This window comes from Callospermophilus lateralis, chromosome 2, assembly GCF_048772815.1.
Source record: "Callospermophilus lateralis isolate mCalLat2 chromosome 2, mCalLat2.hap1, whole genome shotgun sequence".
NCBI lineage: Eukaryota > Metazoa > Chordata > Mammalia > Rodentia > Sciuridae > Callospermophilus > Callospermophilus lateralis.
The window spans coordinates 30,247,662-30,275,146 of record NC_135306.1 but is presented as its reverse complement, the minus strand read 5'-3'; the positions used below and the strand labels follow the sequence as shown (position 1 = coordinate 30,275,146).

The 27,485-nt window shown below is 36.7% G+C and overlaps 1 protein-coding gene across 2 annotated transcripts; it reads left to right on the top strand.

The window, feature by feature from the left end:
* The first annotated feature begins 345 nt into the window (after window positions 1-345).
* Rnf20 (ring finger protein 20) lies at window positions 346-25,941 on the top strand. 2 transcript variants are annotated; one of them, XM_076845738.1, is made up of 20 exons: window positions 346-743; window positions 1,458-1,612; window positions 7,016-7,183; window positions 7,297-7,444; window positions 7,567-7,749; window positions 10,503-10,621; window positions 12,577-12,723; window positions 12,897-12,974; window positions 13,058-13,177; window positions 16,048-16,227; window positions 17,480-17,615; window positions 17,950-18,071; window positions 18,189-18,559; window positions 19,701-19,818; window positions 20,351-20,500; window positions 22,269-22,481; window positions 23,413-23,538; window positions 23,706-23,846; window positions 24,505-24,606; window positions 24,852-25,941. In XM_076845738.1, the coding sequence occupies exons 2-20, from the start codon at window positions 1,484-1,486 to the stop codon at window positions 25,026-25,028; spliced, it is 2,928 nt and encodes a 975-aa protein (XP_076701853.1). In that variant the 5' UTR covers window positions 346-743; window positions 1,458-1,483; the 3' UTR covers window positions 25,029-25,941. The 2 variants fall into 2 exon arrangements, with proteins under 2 accessions (XP_076701853.1, XP_076701854.1); XM_076845739.1 differs by lacking the exon at window positions 346-743 and adding an exon at window positions 4,533-4,591 and having other exon boundaries at window positions 1,528-1,612.
* The last annotated feature ends 1,544 nt before the right edge of the window (window positions 25,942-27,485 follow it).

Genomic DNA, 27,485 nt, shown 5'->3' with positions numbered 1-27,485 from the left:
AGCAATGTCAAACGCTTCTGACACACGTTTTCCAGATTGACAGGACCATTAGCCAATTGGCAGGCGGAACGAGTTTCGAAAAAAATTGGCAATAGGACAAGATACTTTATCTCAGCAGAAAAGCAAGGCCAACAAGACAACAAAAGTCAAGGGCTCCGGGCGCGTTAAGGAGGCCTGGGTATCTCGGGAGGTCTTACCTCCTAGGGGCTTACTTCCTAGGAGGCGGTGCTTACGCAGGTTGCCAGGCACCCTCACGCGTCACTTCCTCCCGCTGGAGCTCGCCCGGTTGAAGCAACTTCCTCTTTTTTTTCCCTTCTTCCTCTTCCTGACCCCGCCTGCCGGAAGCTGGTTTCTTCTTCGGCGCGGGTCAGAGGTGAGGGATGGGCGGCCTGCGCGGGCCTAGGTGAATAACTGCCGGAGGTGTGTTGCCTGTGGCGCGAGTTGAAAGAAGCCGGCTTAGGTCTCTGCTGTGTGCCTTAGCGAAACTCCGCCCTCTTGGTCTTCTGGGCCTACAGTTAGCTGGGTCCTTGGCCCCCTTCAATTGCCGCCCTTGCCCGGCTCCCGTCTCTCCTCTTTCCAGGCGAGGCCCGACTCAGTTTGCTGCCACCGATACCCCTCTCCTGAGCTCGAATTGGAAGGAAAGCAGTCTGTAGTCTCGGTGATGGCAGGGTTGCTTCCCGAAGTAGCGAAAGTGCCTTAGCGTCCCTTCCGCCTCCTTTGAGCTCCGAAACTCTGGAAATAAGGTAGGGCAGATGAAAAATGTGTGTCGGTTGTACAGGTGAGGAACCAACCGGCACCTTTTGGTGAACTCAAGCTTTTTAAGCCAAAACACGGTTCCCCAAGAGGAAGAACTGGGATTCGTACCGGGTCTAATTTCCTTATTTGGAAATATGGGGAAAACTGCAAATATTACAGGGAGAGATGGAGTTTTTGAGTGAGAGGTTTGTGTTCGGCATTATTTCTCTTTGTAATCGCATCACTTGTTCCTTATAATAGGCGTGGGGCAGTACGTGTGGTTATTTCTGGCTTAGGAAACTGAGGTTCAGAGATGATTACTGACTTGTCCATTATTAATGACTTAGTAGCCATTTCCCAGATCTCTTTCAGCTCTCTGATTCTAAACACTATGGAACTAACTTCTGTCATCATCAAACTCTACATTTCTGGTTCTGGCATTTCAGGAAGTGTGATTGTTGAAATTTATTTGTAGTCTCTTCACTCTTTGCCCATTGTCTTATATCTTATTAACATCTTATTTAGAAATCTATAATGTCAATTCTTCCTCAATGTGTTATTTTTTTCTTTCTTAAAAGGAATTTGGAGGTGGTGTTGCTTTGTGTGTAATTAACTAATAGATCTAGGGTGATACATAAGTTTTTACATCATGCATGGTCTTTCTTTATTGTTATTCTCCTTGCATTATCTTATTTCAGTTTCTGCTCTTTTTTTCCCTCCAGGAAAACGGCTATCATCTTATGCCAAGATGTCAGGAATCGGAAATAAAAGAGCAGCTGGTGAGCCAGGCACATCCATGCCTCCAGAGAAGAAGGCAGCTGTTGAAGATTCAGGGACCACAGTGGAAACAATTAAGCTAGGGGGTGTTTCTTCAACGGTATGGCAAAACAATGCTATGAAAATATACTTTTCTAATGTTGGTTGCAACCTGGAACAAAAAATTTATGGAAGCCTTTTGGAAAAAGGAAAAGCCATTTGAAAAGAAGAGAGAAATAAAAGAGGTGAAGTGGGTGAAATGATATGGTGGTCAGTTCTAGAAGAGAGGTACACTGACATTTGTGTTTGTTTTCAAGATGTGTTTATGTTCTTTTGAGACTCTGATGCTTGACATAGCATTGGTTAAAGTTATTTAGCAGTGGGAATATAAATATTCATTTTTTAAGCACAGGAAAATTTCGTGCCAAGTTCTAAAAGATAGTATAGTAAAACAAGTGAGTGTGGTGAAAAGTGAGAATCTGAAGCCAAGTTGACTGAGGTTTATTCTCAGCTGTACTACTTTCTAGCTGCATGGCCTTATGTTATTCTTCCTTTGCCTCTGTTTCATTGTGAAATGAATTTACAGTACTTGTCATGTTAGGTTGTAATGAGAGTCTTTGTTAAGTGCTACAACATTGCCTTCAACATAGTAAGTATACCTGAAAGTGAGCTATTTACGACTATTGTTGTACTAGATAATATAATGGGGAGTAAAATTGGTACTTTTCTTGCTCTTGTGGCAATGACAGTTTCATTGGAGTGTGTACACCAAAAACTCAGTAATATTATATATCTTAACAGATAAGAACTTACAAGTTTTGAACTAGATCAAGATTCTGTATTTTGGAACTCAGCCAGGAGATATGATGTTAAGGTGCCCTCCATTACTTATTTTTAAGGCTGAGGTCCTGAGAGGTTGATTCTTTACAGAGTCCAAAAAAAAAAAAGGAACATTTGTAGTAAATTGTTGATGAGGTGTCATCTCTGGAGCTCTCTGGGGTTAAAGTAGCGCATACTGCTGTCAGGAGATGATTCTTTCAAACAATGCCTCACACCATGCACTCCAAACATATTTACTCAAAGGCATGTATTGAAATATTCAAATGTAAGTATCCATTGAGCATCTTATTGGCTGGATAGTGTGCTTTACATTGAGGATAGCCCCTAGACTGAAGTCATTCACATGGGAATAAACTGTTAAAATGGAGTGTGATGTATGCCATTGATAGAAATAAGCACATGCTCTAAGGGAAGCCCAGCACATATCCAGCTTGGAGTTTATCCAGAGGGCAGTTAGGAGCCATTGGAGGGTCTTTTTTTTTTTTTTTTTCATTTCTGGGGATTGAACACAGGGGTGCTTTACCACTGAGGTAAGTCCCCAGTCCTTTTTATTTTGAGACAGGGTCTTGCTAAATTGCTTAGGGCCTTGCTAAGTTGTTGAGTCTGATCTTGAATTTGTGATACTCCTGCCTTGGCCTCCCAAGTCACTGGGATCATAGGCATGCAATACCATGCCCTCCTGGAAGGTCTTAAATAGGGAAGTAACATGCTCTGACCTATGTTTGGAGGGGAACAAGGGTTACAACAAGAATTCAGTTAGTAGAATTATTCCCTTGCTCCTTCTCATCCTCCATCTGCCACACCTTATAGCTAAACCTCTCCAAAGGTGGGGATCTGAGGCATGTGTCCATTGGCTCCTGCCCATTAGTTGAAGGTTCCTGTTGAAAGCAATGGCTCTTCCTGTGTGTATTTCAAAGTTGCTATAGTGAGCTAGCTGAGATTATGGAATAGAAAAAACTATGACTGCAAAGTATGCTTAAAGTGGGACTACTGGCAGTATGAGTTGACTTTTCCACCATATCTGTGCTGAAATCTGGCATGCTGACAAAACATGGAACAGAAGTATTTGCTACAGGAAGCCTTTGCTGGAATTCTAACAAGGGAATATGGTGTGGACCACAATGGAAGTAGCATTGACAAGATATGCTAGTGGAGTGGATGAGGCATATGAGAGCTAGAAGGGAATATCCCATAGGCTTTTGGAAGTAATGAAGATTTCTCTTATTTAGCTAAGTAGGGGTATGAGAAGAATAGGATTTTGGGAATCATGAGTTTGGTTTAGTTTTAAACATTTAGTAGAGGCAATTAGATCACTAAGTAGATTGGTAGTTGGATATAGTAACCTGGATTCTGGAGAGAGGTCTGGGCTAACTGGGTTAAGGCTGTATATTTGGGAATCACCATTTTGGAAATGGTACTTAAATGAGATTAGAGACTTTCAAGCAATAAGCTTACATATTGAACAGGTCTAAGGTCAGAATCTTGGTGTACTGCAACATATTTGCTTCAAGGAGATGAGAGGAATTAATTAAAGAGACAAAAAAAAAAAAAAAAAAAGAAAGAAAAAAGGGAACCAATAAAATGAGATGTAAGGGAAACAAGTAAAGAGTGGGGTCCTAGGTTTGAAGGAGTTGATCAGGTGCTGCTGATAGGTTGAGTAAGGTGAAGGATTGTGGTATTATATGTAGTAATCATTCATTGGAGACTCCAAAGACCTATGTAGGTGCAGTAGTGGGGATGGATTGCAGTGTGATTAAGAAAATATAGAGGGGAGGCACTAGGGAAATGAGGGGGAGACAGTGTTTTGAAGGAGCATTATTGTAAAATAGGACAAATAAAATGAGAGAGAAGAGCCAGAGAGAAATGGGAAATGGGATCAAGGAAAAGTTTTTGTTTGTTTTTTAAGATTTGTTATACTGTAGTATGTTTATCTATAGACAAAATTATTTGGTAGAAAGGATGAAATTGATGATATAGCAGAAAAGAGGAGACAAGTTACAGGTATGATGGTCCTTGAGAAGGTGAGAGGGAATGGAATGGAATGGAATGGAATATACATGTGGAGGAAATGGCCTTGACTAGGAACAGGGATGGCAAGAAAGAAGGCAGGGGATATGGGTTTGGATATAGATAGGTTGGCAGCTGTGGTTGTGGGAGGGAGGTATGGGTGTCCTCTTCTGATTGCTTCTATTTTTTTTCAGTGAAATCAAAAGCAAGACTCATCTGAGAGTGAGGATGGGGGAGGAAGAGACAGGAGAAGGTATGAAGTAGTCATCTTGAAAAGAGAATGGACCAGGGAGGTGTAGTTAAGTTGTTGGGCAGCACTGAGGCCCACTTGAATTTGTGAACATGAGCTTAGAGTGAAACCATCAGCATGGTATATATATATATTTTTTTTCCTAGTCACTTTCAGGTGCATGGCTAGGCTTCCTGTATGTGGAAAATAGGTTGTTACTAGAATTGGAGTTTTTACCAGAGAAATGTGATGAAGTAGCAAGGAAAGATAGAAGGTTTCTAAAAGGCAAAATGACTGATCTTGAGATTTAAGTCTGATTAAAATAAAAAAGGAGGTGAGGAAGTGAGAGTAACAAAGGATTGGGAAAGGCATATGGATTGTAGATTCTAGAGAGGTTGAAGAATTGTTGGAGTTAGGAAATTGGAGTGAGTGAGCTGGAAAAATAGGTACTATTTCTGAAGAGTGAGCTCATTGAGAACCTGCAGGTACAGCTAAAACAGAATAACTAGGGGAGCTGATCACAGAGAGACCAGTGACTTGATATCCAGAAAGATCATCTGTATGGGAATTGAACTGATTAGGAATTATGTCAGGAGTAGTTGTGTAGAAAGTGAGAGATAATAAGCTAGATGCTAAATCTTCGAGAAATATGGGGACATGACTTGGGCACTTATAGATCAGTTCAACCATAGCCAGTGGCAAGTGGTAAAGAACAGTGGCATAAGCTGCAAAGCTAGGATGTTTTATGGAGGCAGATGGGTTAATGGCTTGGGAATGGCAATGGAAAACAAGGTATCACCTGCCTCCAGGCCTCAGGAGGGAAACAGCCACAACTGGAGAAACCTTCAGGGAAACGGTGTTCTCATCTAAATTTCAGTGACAAGAGGGGGAAGATGATGTTCAGAGAAGAGGCTAAAGATACAGTTTATTAATACTATTAATAAGCAGTGGGGAAACTATTGTCTGCTTTGACATGTCAAGAATGTTTTAACTAAATGAAAAGAGAAAAGTAGAACAAGAAATTGGTGCTCTAATAGGCAATTCTTGCTTTAAAATATTCATCTTAGTTATTCCTAATTGAAAGAAAGAATGTAAGCATTTCCACATACTATTTCTTGGACTGTGATATTCCAAACTTTGTGTCCCCTCCCCAACCTGACTTAGGGCAGGAACTAGAGAGGTTAAAAGTATTGAGAGGGGTGTGGAATTATAAATGGGGTGAGATTTTTGTGCCAACAGAAGAGAAGGGATCCTGAGCACAAATAGAGGTTTTAAGAATGTGTTCTTTGGTTAGTGAGTTGTGTGATGAGTTATAGAAGTGAAGAATTCAGGAGTTTCAGAGCTGATGGCTGATATATATTTTTTTTATTAGAAAAAGGACATAAAGCCATGTGTCTAGTGTGATATGAAAGAGGGTAGCATTTGATAAAGAGTTTTCTGTTGCTTTGATTGTAGAATGGGAACTCATCTGTTAAAGAAATTTTTCTTCACTAATTATATGATCTGTTCAGGTTAGGAATTCATTTTATAAAGTCACCAGTCTCCCTGGTTTAATGACTTCATCTGGAAGTCTTAGGAAACTGTCTATTGGAATGGAATAGTCTGAATTAATTCTGATTGGGGTTTGTTCACAGAGGTAGAATAAAAGAAAGGCAGAGAATGGAGGAGAAGAGTAGCCAGGTGTTTGAAGGAATGTTCTACAGAGTATACTTAGAATATGGAAGGTAGTGGAAACAAAAAGGGATTGAGAAGGAGAAAGAGAATTCAAATTCTGGAGGTCTAAATGAGTTAAAAGAACTGGCATAATAGTGTAAGGACGTGAGATACGTGGAGAAATATGGTTTTATTCAGGGAATGGGAAGTTGGAATTTTAAGATTTCAGATGTAGCAGAGTTCCAGATAATGTCTGTGAGATTGTTTTGGGAATTCATGACTGAAGCACAGGGGAGGGTATAATCACTAAGTGAAGGAGTTCAAACTACTGACAGCCTAGATGCTAGAGAATCAGATGGTCTGTCCACATGTATGTTGAAGTCACCAGATACATTGGCAGGGACTGGAATAGAGAAGGATGCAGGTGCTAAAGTCTTGAATGAATGAAGAGTGGTTCTTAAGGGATAGAAGACAAGTGTTTATTGAAGTAGAGAATGATCTAACTGGATGGTGGAGCCTCACAGTAGCATCACTTTGTGGAGGTAGATGTGAATGGAATAATAAAAAAGTGTAAAGTTGAGATTCTAGTGTATTTGTTTGTTCTTTCCTCATGTCATCACACACCTATACCTTTATCTTTTCTACTTTTTCTTATCTATTTATTGTAAGATATCTTTATAATGAATAGCTTTATTCCTAAGAAATAACTAATGAACTAATGTGAACTTGATGAGTTTAACATCTCATTTGTCTGATTTCTTTGTGGTAACTAATAATACTGGTTTCCTGGGGTAGGAGGAGTTAGACATTCGAACACTACAAACAAAAAATCGCAAGCTAGCAGAAATGCTCGATCAGCGTCAGGCCATCGAAGATGAACTTCGGGAGCACATTGAAAAACTAGAACGACGACAGGCCACTGATGATGCTTCACTGTTGATTGTCAACCGGTACTGGAGTCAGGTAGCTAACTTGTTTATTTGTTCAGATTTGTTTGAGCATTTTAGCTCTTAGTACTCTTCGTTTCAAAAGTTGTGCCTTTTTCTATTTTCATAATTGTACATATGCTTCTCCAGTTCGATGAAAACATCCGTATCATCCTTAAACGTTATGATCTGGAGCAGGGTTTGGGAGACCTACTCACAGAAAGGAAAGCCCTTGTTGTGCCGGAACCAGAACCTGACTCTGATAGCAATCAGGAACGCAAAGATGACCGAGAGAGAGGTGAGTATTTGTGATTGATTCTATCATTGCATGTTATCTTGGTTTTCAAATTTGAGCTTTACTTTGAAGCTCTCCTTTTGAGGGGAAAAATGGATTTTGATATTTTCCCCCTGTGTCCTCAGGGGAAGGGCAAGAGCCAGCTTTCTCTTTCCTTGCTACTTTGGCCAGCAGTTCCAGTGAAGAGATGGAGTCTCAGCTGCAGGAGCGTGTGGAGTCCTCCCGGCGAGCTGTGTCCCAGATTGTGACTGTTTATGATAAATTGCAAGAAAAAGTGGAGCTCTTATCCCGGAAACTAAACAGTGGAGGTGAGGCAAGATCCTGGAGACCAGAAGTAGTGGGAGGTGAATTAAGTCACCTCTGTGAAACTGCAGTATAGCTTGATGGTAGAGCGTTGCCTAGCATGTGCATGGCTTTGGGTTCAATCCTGAGCACCAAAACAGTAAAGGGAAGGAAAAAAAAGATAAGAAAAAGAACTTTCCTTTGCATGGTGATTTATAGTTTGCAAAATTACATATTTACTTTATATTAAATCTTTTGGAATACTAGTCTTCATTACTGGTGATGCCATTACCATGTTATACTAGTATTTTAAGAATGCTTCACATTTTGAGCCACAGTCCTTCAACAAACTGAGGAAAAATCCCATTCTGATACTTTATATTAGATACTTTTATAAGTAGCAAAATTAATTTTGATTTAAGAGTCAGTTTTAATGTTGTTTTTTGTTTTTAATGTTTTTAAAAAGAGTTGGCTGAGTTGGTTGTGAGATGATTTCTATGTTTAAAAAAGGTAAAATAGAAACGATATGGATGATGACGTGTGTACTTAAATCACTATTTGGAAAGCTCATGTTATTCAGTGTTAATATAGGAATTTATATTTGCATACTACAGTGTTTGTGTAGGTAGTTTACATCTGTAGTCCTTTGTGACAAATAACTTGCTCAAATACAAATAAAATGCCTTGATTTTATGTTTTTAGTAACAATCATTGTATAGTTGTAATAACTTAACTATCCTGATTATCATTAAGATATTTAAACTTTTATCTCTGAGAGAAATAAACTGAATGTAGTGGAGTTGAACCTTTGGGTGGGCAAGTAAGAAATACATTTTCTGTAAATTGTAAGGATACTATGGCTAAATAATCAACAGAATTAAGAAGCATGTAGATGACTTGTGAAAATTTGGTCGGCAAAGGTTTCTTTAGTGTTTTTGTTGGTATGCGTATTTCTGGTTTTTTATTAGGAAACATAGTGGGGAATGAATAGATATGAATCCTCCCTGTTACCTACTATAAAACAAGCTGTGTGTTACTTCTTTCTCCCTTGGTTCTCATTGAAAAATTAGAAGGTATTGTTAAATCTTAATAATGTGGGTAATTTACAGAGGTTATATTAATGTTGGATTTAATTTTAGAAATGAATATCAAGTAAATTAACTGCTGATTTGTAAAGAAACTAAAATGAATACTGTATCAAACAATATTTTAAAATATTTTTTTAATGGCATGTGGTTTAAGATTGAGTTTAAGTTTAAAAATAAAAGATGCATTACAAATTACAAATAGCTGAACTATTTGTAACACTAAAGGAAATAACTATTGAAAAGCTGAACTTTCTAAGAGACAAAAATATATAAACTGTATTGTAGTATCAACTAACTTTTTGGAAATTCATTTTCTCCTCATGTTTGTTTAGTCCTTGATTCAAAAGGATTACATTTATTAATTCACTGCATTAGTTTTCTGATCCCACTCTTTTTTTTTTTTTTTTGGCTCTGCCCACAGAGATTCTTATTTAGTAGGTATGGGGTGCCTCTTAGGGAAATGTCATTTTAAAAGTTCTGCCAGTGATTTTGATGGGCGATCTCAACCGCGTGACCAGCACACTAGCTTCATACTAGAGGTTCGTAGCATAGAATTTAATTAGTGAGATCAAAATAAACACACAAACTCAATTTACCTTTTTCTTTGGCCAGGTCTGAGACGGCTCTCCCCTCTGGCTCCTGCTTTGAGCCACCTGGTGGGGCAGCGAGATTTACACAGACTAGCAGGAGAGAGAGAGGCAGGGCACACCAGAGAGTGGCCTTTTATTGGGGAACAAGAAATTCAGGGGAAAATTCCATCCAATGAAGGTCGAGGGGGACAGCATTCCAAGGTCAGGGTCAGTGATTGGTCTCAGGGTCAGTGGTCAGTCACATCCCCACATGGATGGGCTCTCGCACCTGGAAAGGGTGGGGATTAGTTCTGACACAGTTTAGCTGGAATGCCTCACACCCAATCAGGGAGGTGCCCAATCACATTCGAGAACGGCTTCTAAGAGTAATGGAAATAGGTGGCATGAGAGAGCACATGTTTTTTCTCTGTTATCTCTATGTAAAAAATGATGTGTATCTTGAGAATATCTGGTTCCATTGAATAAAGTTTGGATTTGAGCTGTAGTTGTGACATCTGAACATATGAACTGGTATAATAAGCTTTAAAAACTTACCTACCTGCTTTGTAAATGATGGTGTACATTTTGGTTTTTGAACTTGAAGAGTGCCTCTAGCATAGTATTCCAGAATATGATGAGTGAGTCTATGATTTTATAGATGCTTGTTTGAAGATGGAAATTCTGCTCCCAACCCCCTTATCTCTCCAAACAAATTTTTCTTGTTAGTGTTAGTTAATAATAGGAATTTGTGATAGCTTTATAAAATAGAATTATATTGCTATTAATTCTGATACTGAGTAGAGATCTTGTCTTCAATTCTGAAATGTACTTTCCTGGGGGATTGTACCTTATCTGAATAAAACTACATAACCTCCATTTCTTAAGGCATTTTGACTTTATAGCAAGGGATGAGGTTAGGTGACCTTGACTATAATTTGATGGTTTTTTTAAATGAAGTCACCTAACCTCTGGTTACCTCATGTGTCACACAAGATAATTAAAAACTAGCATGCTTCTTGAAGTTCGAAGAAAATGAAGTGAGGTTAATGCTTTGGTGGGATACGTGATTTTTAAAATTTGGCACTATAGATGCTAAACTAAAGTATAGTCCTTCTTCCTCAGATAATCTGATAGTAGACGAAGCAGTACAGGAACTGAATTCCTTCCTCGTGCAAGAGAATATGAGGCTACAGGAACTGACAGACCTCCTTCAGGAGAAGCATTGCACCATGTCTCAGGAGGTATTTGATTAGGAAAAAAAGAGACACCTGTCTCTGTTGGCACCGGCAAATATTGACTCAGAATTCTGAGCACTTCAAGTTACTGTACACTTAAAACCTATTTTAATATTGAAGAGCATGTGGGGCAGGCATTCAGCTTTGAGAAATAACAATCTGAGGACAGGTTAAGGGAAGAAGAAAATAAGTGAATATTTCTCCATGACTGTTACTATTTAAATAGACATAGGAGCTTCGGTCTTTGGGAAGAAATGCTGTCCTATAGGGTTTTGCAAAATGCAGGAAAAGTCCCAGACCCCAAATAATGGATTACTCCAAATACAAAACACTGTGAACAATGTTATTAAGGAATGGCTTGATAAAATTCAACAGAGAATTGGACAGTAGGATCTAGTGCATTGTGGTGTCCTGGGAACTTGGGGAATGTAGTTTTTAGTCTTTTTAGTCCAAACTTGTGCCATGATCAAACCATGCCAAAAGTGAGCACTTAAAAGTCTCTTCTGATATTCCTGATTATCATTTGTTTTAGTTCAGATGATGTTCTACTGATATGTGGCCTACCTTGGTTTGGCCACTGAATTCTCATGATGATTAGTAATTTCATAGTTACCATTTACTTAGTACGTAGTATTTAAACATTTTATGAATATCATCTCTAATAGTAAAATAGCTTTCATTTTGCTGCTAGGGAAACAAATTCAGAAGATTAGTGACTGGTATGAGAGTAGATAGAATGTGATTGAGCTGTGGTTTGAATGTAAATTTATTTTATTTCAAAGCCACATTTTTCATGTTTCCTAAACTCTGCTAAGGTCCATACAGGACTGGTTACATGAGAACCATCTGGTGAGTTTATTAATACATTTGGTTCTCATAGAACTTCTAAGGGGTTAAAGTATAGAAGCACTTACAAATAAATTGGAATATAGTAAGAAAATGAAATACACATCTATGCCACCAAGGTGGATAGTTCTTCCCTTTCCCAAATCTCAGATTACTAAATTGGAGGGCATGTAGTTTTGATCAACCCAGTTGATGTGCAAGATGGATCTCATAGCTGGCTACTGATGCTACCTGTCAGCTGCAGGCTTACCTTAGTTTCTCACTGGAATGCCTTCAGATCACCTCTCTTGCATGGCAGTCTCAGGGTAGTCGAAACTCTTAATGGCAGCTGACTTCTTCCAGTGAACGTTCTAAGAAAAACAAGCAAAACCTTCATGTTCTTTCTGACATAGCCTTGACACGAATTATTTCCACTGAGTCACTTAAGTTGATACTAATTTGTATATCAACAGATTTAAGGTGAAGTATCAAAGATTCCACCTCTTGATAGGACGGTCAGAGAATTTGGGGGCATGTTTTAAAACCATTCTGAAGAGTATGTACACATTAATGTGAACATGTAACACAAAATTTGTGTCTTTATCATATCTGATTCTGGATTGTTCTGGGGTCACCTTAAAGAAGAATGAAAATTTTTCATTTTGTTTTTATATGGATTATCATTTGTGGAAAAGTGGGGAGAGAAAGTTGGGAGTAAATATAGTTGTCTTTTTTGAATTTTCATTTTCTAAATTGTCTGATAAAAATGAAGAATATTTTGTTTCTAAAAAAATACATATTTTCTAATGAATTTGTGGTCTGTTAAGGGGAATGGTGCTTTTCAGATGTAGAGAAAGTATTGAATTTATTTATTTTTTGATTATTGAATCTTAAGTGGTCTTTTATGTGAGAGTTCTTACAGATTTCTACAGTTTTCATAATTGTAATTGACTCATAACTGTTAAAATGAATCTGCAGCTTCATTTGTACACTCATGCATTGAAACATTTTTTTCGTAATTATACAAGCATTGGTTAATTTTGTGGGATTTAGAACTTAAGCTACTGATGTAAGGTATTTCTTTTCTAATTTGGTCTCTTTTGCTGTTTTTCTGAATGCCCATCTTTGGGATGTAGTTCTCTAAGTTGCAGAGTAAAGTGGAGACAGCGGAGTCACGGGTATCTGTCCTGGAGTCTATGATTGATGATCTGCAGTGGGATATTGACAAAATTCGTAAGAGGGAACAGCGACTCAACCGACACTTGGCAGAAGTCCTAGAACGGGTCAGTGCTGTGTTGTTATGGTTTGGATACTAGAATCATTTTTAAGGAGTCTTTTCAGAAAGGATCAAGTTGGATAATGATGTTTGGGGGAAATAACTGATCGTTGAAAAGGACATTGCTTATCAGGCCAAAATTTAAGGTCACTTACTAAAGAATCTTTATTTTCTCTATAGGTGAATTCAAAAGGCTATAAGGTATATGGAGCAGGAAGCAGTCTCTATGGTGGCACAATCACTATCAATGCCCGGAAGGTAAAGTCATTGACCCACTTAGGGAGCAGTGTTTGACCTGGTGTTAGGTCTTATTCTCATTTGCTATTTCTCTGCTTCTCCAGTTTGAGGAAATGAATGCAGAGCTTGAAGAGAACAAAGAGTTGGCCCAGAACCGTCACTGTGAGCTGGAGAAACTTCGACAAGACTTTGAGGAGGTCACTACCCAGAATGAAAAGTTGAAGGTAGGAGGCATATCTCTGAAAAGCAGTAAAACCAGACCAACTCGTGTACGTGTGTGTGTGTACATATATATGAGTACACACACACACACACACACACACACACACACTTGTGAATCTGCATAATTTACTTTTACTAGTGAAAAGAGGAATGTATTTCACAAAATTCAACATTTCTTCATGATAAAAACTCTAAACAAATTAGGTATAGAAGAAACATACCTCAACATAGTAAAGGCCAGATATTATAAGTCCATAACTAGCTTCATACTCAATGGACAAAAGTTGAAAGTTTTTTATATAAGATTTGGAACAAAATAAAGGTGGCCAGTTTCACCATTTTTACTCAACATGGTACTGGAAGTCCTAGCAAGAGTAGTTAGGCAATAAGAAATAAAAGGCCTTTTCTGTTTGTGGTGGTACATACCTATAATCCCATGGGAGGATTGGGAGCCTGAGGCAGGAGGATTCCAAGTGTGAGGCCAGCCTCAGTGACTTAGTGAGACCCTGTCTTAAAGAAAGCCAGTGTGTATGTGTGGGCCAGGAGAGTGCAGGGATTGTAGATCAGTGGTACAGTGACCCTGGATTCAATCTCCAATTTCTAGTCCCATGAGGTGTAGTAAAAGGCCTTCAGATTGGAAAGGAAGAATTAATGTCTGCTTCTAGATGATATCATCTTTTAAATAGAAAACCCTGAAGACTTCATCAAGAAAACCATAAGAGCTATAAACAAGTTCAGTAAAGTTGCAGGATACAAACTCAATATATAAAAATCCATTGTTTTGTCAGCTTTTTAGCTGGTATAACCAGAAAGATCTGATAAGAACAATTAGAGGAAGAAAAGTTTATTTTGGAACTCATGTTTCAGAGGTCTCAGTCCATAGATGGCCGACTCCATTCCTCAGGTCCTCCGGTAAGGCAGAACATCATGATAGAAGTGTGTGGTGGAAGATAACAACTGGGGACATGGCACCAGGAAGCAAACTAAGTGTTTGCTCGCCAGAGACAAAATATTTGCCCCAAAAGTATGCCCTTCAGTGACCCATCTTCTCAAGCCATACCCTGCCTGCCTACAGTTGACACCCACTTAATCCCTATTAGGGGATTAATACAGTGATTATGTTAAAACTTTCAGAACCTAATCATTTCACCTCTAAACTTTTTTGCATTTTCTCATGAGAGACTTTGGGGGACACCCAATATCTAAACCATAACAAGTTGTATTTCAATGAAAAGAAAGACTATGGAAACAATTTCATTTTATAATAGCATAAAAAAAAAAGTACTTAGGAATAACTCTGACCAAAGAGGTAGGAGATGTATGTGTACATTGAATGGATAAAGAAAAATGTGGTATAGATACATCATGAAGTATTATTCAGAGTTAAAAAAGGAAACCATGTCATTTGTGACATCTGTGAACCTGGAGGACATTATACTAAACGAAACAGGCCAGCCACACAAAACAAATATTGCATTATCTCCCTTATGTGTGGGATTAAAGAAGTGGAACTTACTTACACAAACTAAGTAGAATGGTGGTTACCAGGGGCTGGGAACTGGGGACAATGGGAAGATGTTGGTTTAAAGGTAGAAAGTTTCACTTGTGCAAGGTAAATTCTGGAGATTAAATGTATAGCTTGGTGATTATAGTTGATAATTTTGTATTTGAAATGTACTGAGAGTGGATCTTAAATGTTCTTACTACAAAAAAGGGAACTGAGATGATGGATATATTTATTATCTGTGGCAATCACTTCATAGTGAATACATTTATCAAAACATACACTCTAAATATATACAATCTATTTGTTGATTGTACCTTAGTAAAACTGGGAGAAAAAAACCTAATTTACATATTTACCTATTATCTGCAACTTGCCTTGTTTTGAAAAGAATTTAAAGCAACCTATAAAGATCGAAAGAGTAATCAGGGTGTTCTAATTTAGGAATTATTGAGGAAAATGAAGAATAGGGTAAAATAGAGTGAGAATTTAAAATAGATGTCAAATTGAGCCTTTATAAGGTGTATAAAAAACATGTTTAGACTGTGGAGGATAGGCATTCACGTGTCGTTTTTTTGCCAAAGGCAGGCCACAGACTTGGCTCTGTAGTTTCTTGCTGCCAAAACAAAGGCAGAAAAATGGTCAGTGATCCTGTTGGTTTTCAAACCTGCCCGTTAGAGTTTTCCCTCTTCACCCTCTTAGGGGAAGAAAGAAGATTCTGGAAGTTTTTCTTATACCTCTTTCAACCATAGCCATCTGTTTTTTTAATAATTTAATTTGTTTCAGGGTTAATAAGAATAAAGATGTTTGAACTGAAGAAACAAAACAAGTTACATTAATGAAAGTGTTTGGCTAATTAAAGCAAATAGTTGCTTAAGTGAATAATTGTTTTTGCTACCATGGAATTAAAAAAATTTTTTTTTCTATCACTGGGGATTGAATCCAGGGTCTCATGCATACTAGATAAGTACTCTACCACTGAGCTATATCCCTATCCCTTATTTTTGTTACCATGTCAGAAATATTTCTCTGTGACTATAAAGAGGAGAAGTTAGTGACTGGGACACTTAACTATGTTTTTAAAGGAACTATCCTGGCAGATTTCATAGGACCCTTCTGGTAGCTCTTCTTCTATCTTTGGATCTAGATTGAAACAATGGAAGACACATATCAAACAGTCCTGAGTGATCTATAATTTGGGATAGATTTTACAAAAAGAAAGGGGAGATAGACTTCATAATCTTAATAATTATTTCACTTTTGCAGGACCTTCAGTGAGTTTGGTGATTTATTTTCTATATATCTAGCATCTTGCTCACATATGCTAGATTGTGCTTCTGACTTGATTTTCCTTTGGGTCCTTCTAAGGTGGAATTGCGGAGTGCAGTTGAGGAGGTGGTTAAGGAAACTCCAGAATATCGTTGCATGCAGTCACAGTTCTCTGTTCTGTACAATGAGAGCCTACAGTTGAAAGCTCACTTGGATGAGGCTCGGACCCTGCTTCATGGCACCAGGGGAACCCACCAGCGCCAGGTTGAACTCATTGAGGTAACAGCGCTGCTTTGTTTTCTGTAATATATGTTTTTCTACCTCATTAAGTGTCATAGGTTTGCTCTCTCTTATGCAGTTAATCTCTCATCCATTCAGCAAACATGTATAGAATGCCTATTGATCTCCATTAGATGGTGGGCATATAAAGATGAGGTAACAGAATTCCTGTCTTTAAAGATCTTATAGTCCCCTGGGAGAATAGTATCCATTCATTTGCAATGTGTATAATAGCAGCATATCTAAAAGGTACAGTAATGGAGGAGACAGAGCATATGATTTGACTGTGGAACCTTCTTGATTCTACTTGAGAAGGTGAAGTGCAAATCTTAAAGATATATAACTTTAACTTTACTTGTAGTTATAAGTAGGAGTATATTCCCAGCAGTGAGATCAGCATGTATGAGAATGTGAAAGAGCATGACAGATAGTTTCAGATGGCTGGAGCTTATGTGTATGAGGAAGTCATGGGTGGAAACTTTTGTTTATATGTTCTTTTTTTTTTTTTACCATAGTCCTTAAAATAATGTTTTAAATAGTTGGTTTTATTATATATGTCAGCCAAATTAATTACTACTACTTTATAGATTTTTGTATATTGTTTTATGGTTGAGGTCTCTAACTAAATTGTAATATTTTCATAGATGAAGCCCATTTCCTTTCTTTCTTCACTATCCTGCCAGTTTCTAAATTAATGTTTTGAAGCTATCTAACGTTATTGGAAGTGGAAATATTCTGAGTAACCCATTTTTTCCATATCATATTCTTTTTTCTTTTTAAATCTTGTAGGTCAAATTTAGGAGACAAAATAATAGGATGTGATATTTCCACATTTTTTATATATATATAAAGTTGTAGATGGGCACAATACTTTCATTTTGTTTATGTAGTTTTTTTTTTTTAATGTGGTGCTTATGATCAAACCCAGTGCCTTGTGTGCTAGGCGAATGCTCTACCACTGAGCTACAACCCCAGCCATATTTCCACTTTTTTTTTTTTTTTTTTTTGGTACCAGGGATTGAACTCAGGCACTAGACTGCTGAGCCACATCCCCAGCATTATTTTGTATTTTTTTATTTAGAGACAGGGTCTCACTGAGTTGCTTAGTGCCTCACTTTTGCTGAGGCTGACTTTGAACTCATGTTTCTCCTGCCTCAGCCTCCCTCCCGCTGGGATTACAGGTGTGCACCACCACATCCAGCTTTCCACATTTTGATAAGAATTTTTGACTGTTTCCTTTTTCTGTGTGTAGCGAGATGAGGTTAGTCTTCATAAGAAGCTGAGAACTGAAGTGATCCAGCTAGAAGATACACTGGCTCAGGTCCGCAAGGAATATGAAATGCTGAGGATAGAATTTGAGCAGACCCTTGCTGCCAATGAACAAGCAGGTATATAATTACTTTTGCTCCACCCTGCAGTTTTGTCTGTAAATATATAAAGGCCTTTCTTGAAAGACACAACTTGGTCCCAGGATTTGTTAATACTAATTTCAACTCAGAAGTCCTGAAGTACCTTAAATAAATCCTGTGATTCCTTTTGACACACAGCCCAAGTATTTTTTTTTTTTAACTCTAATTGACCAGTTTCATTTTCACTTTCTGAGAAAGAATATTTTTTATGTAATTCTGTTTTTCAGAGCATCCTCATGTGTTCTGCATTTTTTCTCCTTTTGCCTTTACTCTCATTACAGTTTCTCTTAACATTGCTATTGCTGTGTTTAAGGCCCTATAAACCGGGAAATGCGCCACCTCATCAGTAGCCTCCAGAATCACAATCACCAGCTGAAAGGGGAGGTCCTAAGGTATAAACGGAAGTTGAGAGAAGCCCAGTCTGATCTGAACAAGGTAAGGAGGAATAGAATAAGTATCACTAGCTATTAAGTTTGTGAAGCTTTTTGAGTTAGGTGAGAAATGTGGCTATCATAAGTGATATGTGTCTTTCCTTTTTTTCTGTTTATCCAGACACGTCTGCGCAGTGGCAGTGCTCTCCTGCAGTCTCAATCTAGTACAGAGGATGCCAAGGATGAACCTGCAGAGTTAAAACAAGATTCTGAGGACTTACCCACCCAGTCCTCAGCACTGAAAACCTCTCAGGAAGATGTCAATGAAATTAAATCCAAACGGGATGAGGAAGAGCGAGAACGAGAAAGAAGGGAGAAAGAAAGGGAGCGAGAAAGAGAACGAGAGAAGGAAAAGGAGAGAGAACGAGAGAAGCAGAAACTGAAAGAATCAGAAAAAGAAAGAGATTCTGCTAAGGATAAGGAAAAAGGAAAACATGATGATGGAAGGAAAAAGGAAGCAGAAATTATCAAACAATTGAAGATTGAACTCAAGTGAGACCAATATGTAGGGTGACTATTTCTGACTCAGAACCTTAAGGTTCAGACATCAAGAATGAAATGAAATGTTTGGTTGATGGTAGAGCCTGTCTGATCATTCTAATATTTTAGATGTAACTAAATGCACCAATTAATGTGGTCTCAATTCGATCAAGAGTGGCCTCCCTGGCTATTGTGCAGTCTAGTTGAGTGGTTAAATAACAATAAACCCTGTGGTTTGGTCCTTCATTAATGTGAAGAGAAGGGATATCATAATGCAGCAACACACTTGAGAATCGTTCTAAATAATTAGATTTAAGTGATTGCTGGCATTAATTGTAGTTTAAATTATACTAAATGAAATATGCATTGCTGTAACTTACACAGTATCTGATTTCTTGACAAACTAGTTTGTTGGTATGCCAGATCATAGTAAGAGATTTCTTAGAAGATTTATTCCTACAGCAATTGAAATAGTGAGATAGATTACTTTCATATATTGGTGTCTTCCCCACCTAACTAATAATTTATCTGGCAGTACATTTAGCTCTCCAGTTTCTGTGGTAGAGTCTTTGTTAATGTTTTAATTTGAGGGACCACTGTACTCAAAATACTTGGACTCAAGAGTAGTTAAAAGGTTTAATAATTTAGTAAGAAGTGAAATGTTAGTGTTTAGTTGGTGGCTAATCAGCTATGAAGTCTAGGATTAGTTTATTTTAAACTTTCAATTTTTGTCCCTTTTTCTTCCTACTAATCTCTTTAACAAACATTTTTTTATAAGTGTCATATTAGAATCATCTTAGTGACTTATTTGAATACATCCGTGGATCCCATTTCAATCCTATTGAGTCTCAGTTTTTAAGAGTGGGAACACAGAAGTTGTCTAATGTAATAAATGTGACAAATCTTTATTTTAAAACTTTGTAGAGAATTTAAGGGAGAAATGGTTCATTTATACAACTTTTCTGTACTTCTCAACTATATTCAGAAGTCTACTGATATTCTGTATAATATTTTGTTTTTTAGTTACGACCTAGAATATTAAAAAAAAAGAAACAAAACCTTAAAATATTCTGCTCAATTCCAAATTCCCTTGCTCTGATATGGCCTTTGTTTTTTCATTCCTGTTCCCCTCCCTCTGCCACCTCTATCATAGGAAGGCACAAGAGAGCCAAAAGGAGATGAAATTGTTGCTAGATATGTACCGCTCTGCCCCGAAGGAACAGAGAGACAAAGTTCAACTAATGGCAGCAGAGAAGAAGTCTAAGGCAGAGGTAATCTAGTCTTCCTGTTAAAATTTTAATTTCTAGGGTTCATACTATTGAAAGATATAGTTTCTTTGTCTTAGAGGTAAGTGACTAATTTAGCAACATTTTCTTATCAAAGACCATCTAAACTAGAGATTTAAGATTCTCTGAAAGATAGTAAGATTTCAGAATTACTGGCATAGTAATAATTTAATAATAAGAAGTTTTAAAAATTTTTTATTCTCTGCTGAATGAATCATACTGTAGTTATTCTCTTTTTCTGACTACTTTTTGGGAGGAAATTTTTTATACTTTTATTTGTTGAGGACTATTTATAGTTCTCAAAAACGTTGCTCATGAAAATGAGGAGTGGCATGTTGTTAAAACAGTGTTGTGATGTGCCGTATTGGATCATTTTTCATTATTTATTTTGTTCCAGAATTCTGCAAAAATGGTCTTGTGGTATTTTGGGCTTTCCATCTTGCAAAGTGTTAATTGATTTTTTTTTTTTAAAGAATTATAACTTAGTTTTTATTTTTATGTAATTTTTCTTCTATAGTTGGAAGATCTAAGGCAAAGACTCAAGGATCTAGAGGATAAGGAGAAGAAAGAAAACAAGAAAATGGCTGATGAGGATGCCTTGAGGAAGATTCGGGCAGTAGAAGAGCAGATTGAATACCTGCAGAAAAAACTGGCCATGGCCAAGCAGGTGGGCACACTTTCTTTATTTAATTGACTTTTTAAGTAAATGTTACTTGACAGGGAAGTTTCTGCCAATGAAATTTGCTTTTATTCTAGTCATTTTTTTGTTTTGTTAGTATTTTTTCTCCATTTTTTTTTGTTTTGTTTATTTGTTTTTACATTGAAGACTTTCATTCCTGTATTATTTTCTGTGTTTGAGAGGCAGAAAAATTTATTTTTATTTTCAGATGGATTGTCAATTATTTTAACTTCATTTATAAAGGATCTATTCTTTTTCTGCTGTTGTGGAATTAGGAGATATAGTGAATATAAAATGAAAACGAGATATAATTTTTTTTATATATTATGCTAGTAAATATATAAAACTAACAAAAATATGCTTCCCAATTAGGTTACAAAAGACTAACCAATATGTTGATTGTGGTTGTGGAATCTGTTTATCTCATGAAGAATGCATTTATTTATTTTTAAAGTCCCAGGAAATTTTTATTAGCATTTGATATTAAAGATACACAAATGATGGGAAAAACCATATATCACTGTTAAGTACGCCCTCACTGTTTCCAAGAAATAGCAAAATGACAATAGTTTTAAGGATAACTGGATTATTAACATCAAGTTTCAATAGGTAAAATAGCTTGGGATATCAGAGAAAGAACTGAATAAAAATCTAGAAATAAACAGAAGTCCATGTGGGTATTTAATATACACTAACAATATAGTTTTAAATCATTAGGGAAAGGGAAGAATGTTAAATGTGGTGGGACAAAAATGAAATAATATTGGAAAAAAGTTGTATACATACTTGAACACTATGCTAAGATGATTTCCAAATGGATCCAAGATATCATATTAAAAAGATAAATCCGGGGCTCCGATTGTAGCTCAGTGGTTGAGTGCTTGTCTGGCATACATGAGGCACTAGGTTCCATCCTCAGCACCACATAAAAAAATAAAGTGAAGATGTTGTCCATCTACAACTAAAAAAAAGTATTTGAAAAAAAAAAAGAGAGATAAATCTACCAAAGAATAAGAGGAAAACAGGTAAATTTTGTAACTATTAAGGAGAGTTCAGAACACGTGAAAGGAAAATTGATAATTTTGAGTTATGACAAAAAAGAAAACACAAAAATTGTAAATGGCAAAAACATTGTTACTAAAGCCAACAGATCAAGTGAGAAAAAGGAAAAAAAAATACTTTTATCAAAAAAGGACTTATCTTTCTAATACATATTTTAAAAAATTCTGAAAAATAATAGGGAAAAAAACCAACAACCCAGTAAAAGAATAGGCAAAAGATATTAATGGTTCACAGAAAGAAACTCAGATTGCTTTAGTCTTAATTAAAATGAGACAAATGTAAATTAAAGCTATTATTAGGTACCATATATCACCTAGCTGAAAATTCTATAGATTAAATTCAGTATTATAAGTTGTGGAAAATTGTGAGAAAATGTGAGGCTTTATGATACAAGTTTTTTTTTTAACCCAAGTGCTACTTGATAAGTTTGCTAGATTAAGGTATGTGTAGTTATTATTTGCTTTTCTGGCTTAAGTACAGACCAATTAATGAATATGAGACCAAAAGTTGGTGCCAGTGATTTCAAGTAATAGGGCTTCTTCTGTATTTTCAGGGAACTTAGTTACAACACAAAGCTTAAGTTTAGTCTTAAGCTAAGTCTGTCTCTGTCACTAAGTTAACGGTGGGAAAGTTTAATTTCCTATGTTCATTCTTTGGAGTTAGAACATTCTCATTATAAGATTTCTCATTTTAGGAAGAAGAAGCTCTGCTCTCTGAGATGGATGTCACAGGCCAAGCCTTTGAAGACATGCAGGAACAAAATATCCGTTTGATGCAGCAGTTGCGAGAAAAGGATGATGCAAATTTTAAACTCATGTCAGAACGTATCAAGTCTAATCAGATCCATAAATTACTCAAAGAAGAGAAGGAGGAACTGGCAGACCAGGTTTTGACTCTGAAGACTCAGGTAATTAGGATGAGTGGTGTTTTCCATTCTGTTGATGTAAGATGCTTTCAGTTTGAAGATACCTGTCAAATGGTCATTGTGGCATTTTGTATGTTAAAAAATCCCCTGCAAACCAAGTATCTATTATTAGGGCACAGGTAAATAAATTATACATGTCTACAAAGGAGTACAATATAACTGTTAAAGCACATGAATTTGCTGATGTGGATAAATTTTTAATATCAGGTGATTTATTTTCTCTTTTGTATTAAAATGTATGTATGAGTGTGTACTTTTAAATTTTCTGGAAGCTTACAGGGAAGCTTTCAGAGTGCTTACCTAGCTACCTCTGGATTTTGAGTTTGTGGGTGAAAGGTTCTGAAGAGGATGTGTGATTTTACATTTTATCCTTTAATATTATTTAATTCTACTTTATGCATTAATTTCAAGAAAAAGACTACATTAGAATCTCTAGTTATTCTGAGGGAGAGGAATGGTTGAACTTTTATTTGAGCTAAAATTTATATGTTCTAGTAGGAATTGTCAGGTTTTGATGACTAGTATGGCTGCAGAAGATCAATATGTGTATGTGTAATTTTATCTATTCTTGGCAATTTGGAAAAGAATTGCTAAGATTCTTTAAAAGACTTTTAGTGGTTTCAGAGATTCTTATTTAAAGTGAAGTCTTTAATAATAATAAGTCTTGATTTTTTTTTTTTTTTTAACCCCGATAGTGGGGATTGAACTAGAGCTTTGAGCATGCTATATCAGCACTCCTGCATACCAGTTTACCTCCCCGACCCTCTTGGATATATTTTGAAGGGTTCATGGGTATAATGAGTAATAGTTTGTTTCTAACATACTATATATTTCATGGACTATGAATTAAGAAAGCATAGCCAGTTTTATTTTTCTTCCTGTTTATGTTAATGTCTGATTTTCTCCTCCAAAGGTTGATGCCCAGTTACAGGTAGTAAGGAAACTGGAAGAGAAGGAGCACTTATTGCAAAGCAACATTGGCACAGGGGAGAAGGAGCTGGGTCTTAGGACCCAAGCCTTGGAGATGAATAAACGTAAGGTATGATGGATTATTTTGTAATCTCAAGTGAGGGTCCATCTTGAGAAGCAAGTGTGTATAACCTGGATGAAATTTTAAGTCCACTTCATTCCTTGAACTTAGGTTAACATTTTGCCTTGCTTGAAATCAGGGGTGATAGGATGATATTATTTGTACGTCTCACACAGGCAATGGAGGCAGCCCAACTTGCAGATGATCTCAAAGCACAACTTGAGTTGGCACAGAAGAAGCTCCATGATTTTCAGGATGAGATTGTGGAGAACAGTGTCACCAAAGAAAAGGACATGTTCAATTTCAAACGAGCCCAGGTCTGAGCAATTATTTCAACTTTTAGGTGTTTTCTGAGGTCTGAAGTGACCATGAGATGAGCCATTAGTCTAATGTATATTATTTCCAACTAGACTGTAAGTTCCTTGTGGGAGAAGACTGAGTTTGTTTTCTTTAGCGTCATATTCCCAAAGCCTATTATGTCCACCAGCTAATCAGCATGAAATAAATATTTATTAGCTGTGTGAACTAGTGAATTTTTAAAGTAGCATATCAACATGAAATTTTAAAGTTCTCTAATTTTTCTATTTTTTGTCATGTCATCTATTTTTCATGATTTTTTCTATCCTTATCTACAAGCTGTAAATTATTTTAATTCCATTCTACCCTTATCTTAAAACTAGTTGCCACAAAATAAGATGGCCTATTTTCTAAATTGTTAGATTATGTTTTCACAGGACTGAATTGACAGTAATTGAAATAACTAATTTGGGGATATGGTTATGGTTGTCTTTTCTGAAACAAAAGAAAATATCTTACCCTTTGCAGTTCTCTGTATTCCTAAATATAAATTGAACATGAAAGAACAAAAGGTCCTTTCTTTCCATGTCAGCAAGTTCAAGTTGTAGGAAATATTTTCTCAAAAACAGCAGGTATGTCTGAGGAAATGGGTCTAATGGGTCTGCTATCTTGCCATAGGAGGACATCTCAAGACTTCGAAGGAAGCTGGAGACCACAAAGAAACCAGATAATGTGCCCAAGTGTGATGAGATTCTGATGGAGGAAATTAAGGATTATAAGGTTAGAAATACTGCCTCAGTAATTTCTTTGATTTTGGTTAAAATCTGAATTGGTCTACTGATATATTGGGGGAATAAACACTGAACTTCTTTACATGAAGGTAACCAGACAATGGTTTATTTTAAGTGTCTGTGGGGGAGTGGTACTCTTATTCTAGTTCTTTGTGGTTGATTTGTTTATATATGATAGTCATTTGGTTCTTAAACCTTTATGGTTATTCAGACTCTGATTTCCTTCTGTTTTAGGCTCGTCTGACCTGTCCATGCTGCAATATGCGCAAAAAGGATGCTGTACTTACCAAGTGTTTTCATGTTTTCTGCTTTGAGTGTGTGAAAACACGCTATGACACCCGCCAGCGCAAATGTCCCAAGTGTAATGCTGCTTTTGGTGCCAATGATTTTCATCGCATCTACATTGGTTGATTCAAGTCAAGAGAAGAAGAGGAGCTGGCTAGACAGGCACTTATTCATTAACCACCAAACCTCTACCTCTTCTCACCTTGACAGTTTATCTGTCAACTCCCATTCCTCCATAGACTTTACGTCCAGGCTCTCTGCTCAAATAGCTAGATGACTTTAGGGGAAAGGATTGGTAAATGCAAGCCTTGGGTTATAGAATGAATTAGAAACAAATGAAGAAGCAGTTGACTCATATTTGACCCATATTTGTCTTGCCTATCAGCTTTATTTCCAGCTTTTAGACTTTTCAACGTTTTTGGGCAGAGGTGGGCCCATTGTATCATCTTGGATTATGCATTCCTCCAAAAGAAATCAAGTTGGTATTTTTGACAAGGAGAAGGGAACAAAGACTGGAAATGTGTTATTTTGAGGGAGTGGCCTTTAAGAAATAAGCTATCTGTGGGCACACACTTTTACTTTTTCTAAACTTGAATTATAAAATGATATAATTGCGCTATTCTTTCCTGGATGGTTTGAAACCTTAATGAAATTATATCCAGGATAATTTAGTCCATTTCCCATTTACTTGCAAAATAACTTTTAAGGTCAGCTGGCTTTCTTACTAAGTTATTTAAGTTTCAAATGTTCAACATCTAAAAGTCTTTAAATTTCTTAAGGCCAGAATAATTTCAAGTAATATAGACACTTTTGCCTTCTAATGAAATAAAAATTGGAGATGAGGAATAGAACTGAAGTGGTAAAGAGACCTTCTGGGTACTCTGGGAAATTGATACAGAGAGGCTTTGGTGAGCTATGAATTTACTCTCATCCTCCTCTCAATAGGGATTTTGTGAGCCCTGTTTTCCAGATGATTCTGTATAATCTTTCTGTAGGACTTTGTACTCTACAAGCTTCAATTAAAGCAGGATTCAGTTTGTTTTTGTGTTAGTGGTTTTTCTTTGAAATTTTATTCTTTGTTATTACTAGTAGATTTTACACATGTTGTTTTAGAAATGAGTTTTCTTAACGAAATGAGATTTAGAAGCTGCCTGAGTTTTAAGTATTTATTTCTTTGATTATTGAAATAGTTTTCTCCCAGTTTTATTGAGTCTCTTCTGAGGAGACATCATGCCTAAAAGATGTCAATTTGGCTAATTTTTTTTTTTTTCCCATCATTCACTGTGGGGTAAGAGATTGAGGTTTATTTCTCAGGGAATGTCACACTGCCTGGCCCTTTAGGTTGAGAGTTCTTGTTTTATAGTAATAAGCTACATGGTTTCTCTCTTCTGTAAGGAGTTGTATAAAATGTATCCCTTTTGAGCATTACCTGTCCTAGATGATGATTAAGGACAAATTCTATGTCTCTTTGTAGTTACTAGCTGCCATCAGCAGGACTTGTGATGGATTCCATAAAGGCATGTGATATCTGGGCTAAGAAATGAATCTAATTGGGGAATCTTACATGGTCTTCAAAATACGTCACAAATCTGTTGATCATCCCACCCAACACATGTACAGGGCCATGATTGATGAGGTGAGGCTCTGCTCCTGTATATACTGTGCCTTGGCACAAATGGACTACTAGGGCAGCAGGTTGTTTAGAGTTGGATATTAGCTATTTATGACAACTGGCTGAGAAAATCAGCTGCCCATCACTGAGGGATTATGGGGCTTGTGAGATGTTGTAGAGGGAAGCACTGATTCCATGGGAGACTTGATTTAGAGACAGTTCCTCTGGTTGAGAAGTTGAGGTCCAATCAACATAAAGTGAGCTCTCAGTCACTTTCAGATAATGACCAAAAATGCTGGTGATTTTTCTGGCAATCCAGTTTATCTCACTCCAGAAGAGAGTACTGAATGGGCTTTGGGAACCGCCCCCAAATTGCACATTAAATTGTTTTGAGTTATATGTACAATATCTTTAGTGTTTTTTTTTTCTGATTGTTAAAGGAACTTGGAAAATTCATAGGTCCCCAAAATTAGAAATTAAGCTCTAGATCCATAAGAACATTATAAGAATAATTTCTTTAATGCCTATAAATGCCAATTTCAAAGATTAGTATAGAAGCACTGAAACTTCTCAATTTAAAATAAAAAACATTTCAGATCTTGTATGAATTATCTTTTTGCTTTCCTTTTTTGTTACCTTGGAAACATCTTAGCAATTTTGACCAAAATTAGGTGCACTCTAAGGCATGTCAGTTAACAATGTGATTTAGTTGTTCTTTACTGTAAAGATCTTTTTCAAAGATGTTGAGCTGTGTCTACTAACTATAGCATTCTTCATGAATCACCATTGGATTTCTTGTTTTTTCTTATTCTCTGTCCAGATACATAGGCATCCAGATACATAGGTTCTTTAAGCACAAGAGTTTTGCTTATGGAATAATGTTTCTGCCATTCCAGTGATGAGTATAATTTTGATATTGTGAAGAAAATAAAGAAACCATCATGTGTCTCCTAAACCCACGGGGATGGAGA

What these genes read in the sequence shown, in the direction of transcription:
- Rnf20 (XM_076845738.1), top strand. Translation starts at nt 1,484, where the DNA reads ATGTCAGGAATCGGAAATAAAAGAGCAGCTGGTGAGCCAGGCACATCC. An exon ending in CCGGAAACTAAACAGTGGAG is followed by an intron (nt 7,750 to 10,502) that starts GTGAGGCAAGAT and finishes CTTCTTCCTCAG; the next exon opens with ATAATCTGATAGTAGACGAA. An exon ending in AGGAAATTAAGGATTATAAG is followed by an intron (nt 24,607 to 24,851) that starts GTTAGAAATACT and finishes CTTCTGTTTTAG; the next exon opens with GCTCGTCTGACCTGTCCATG.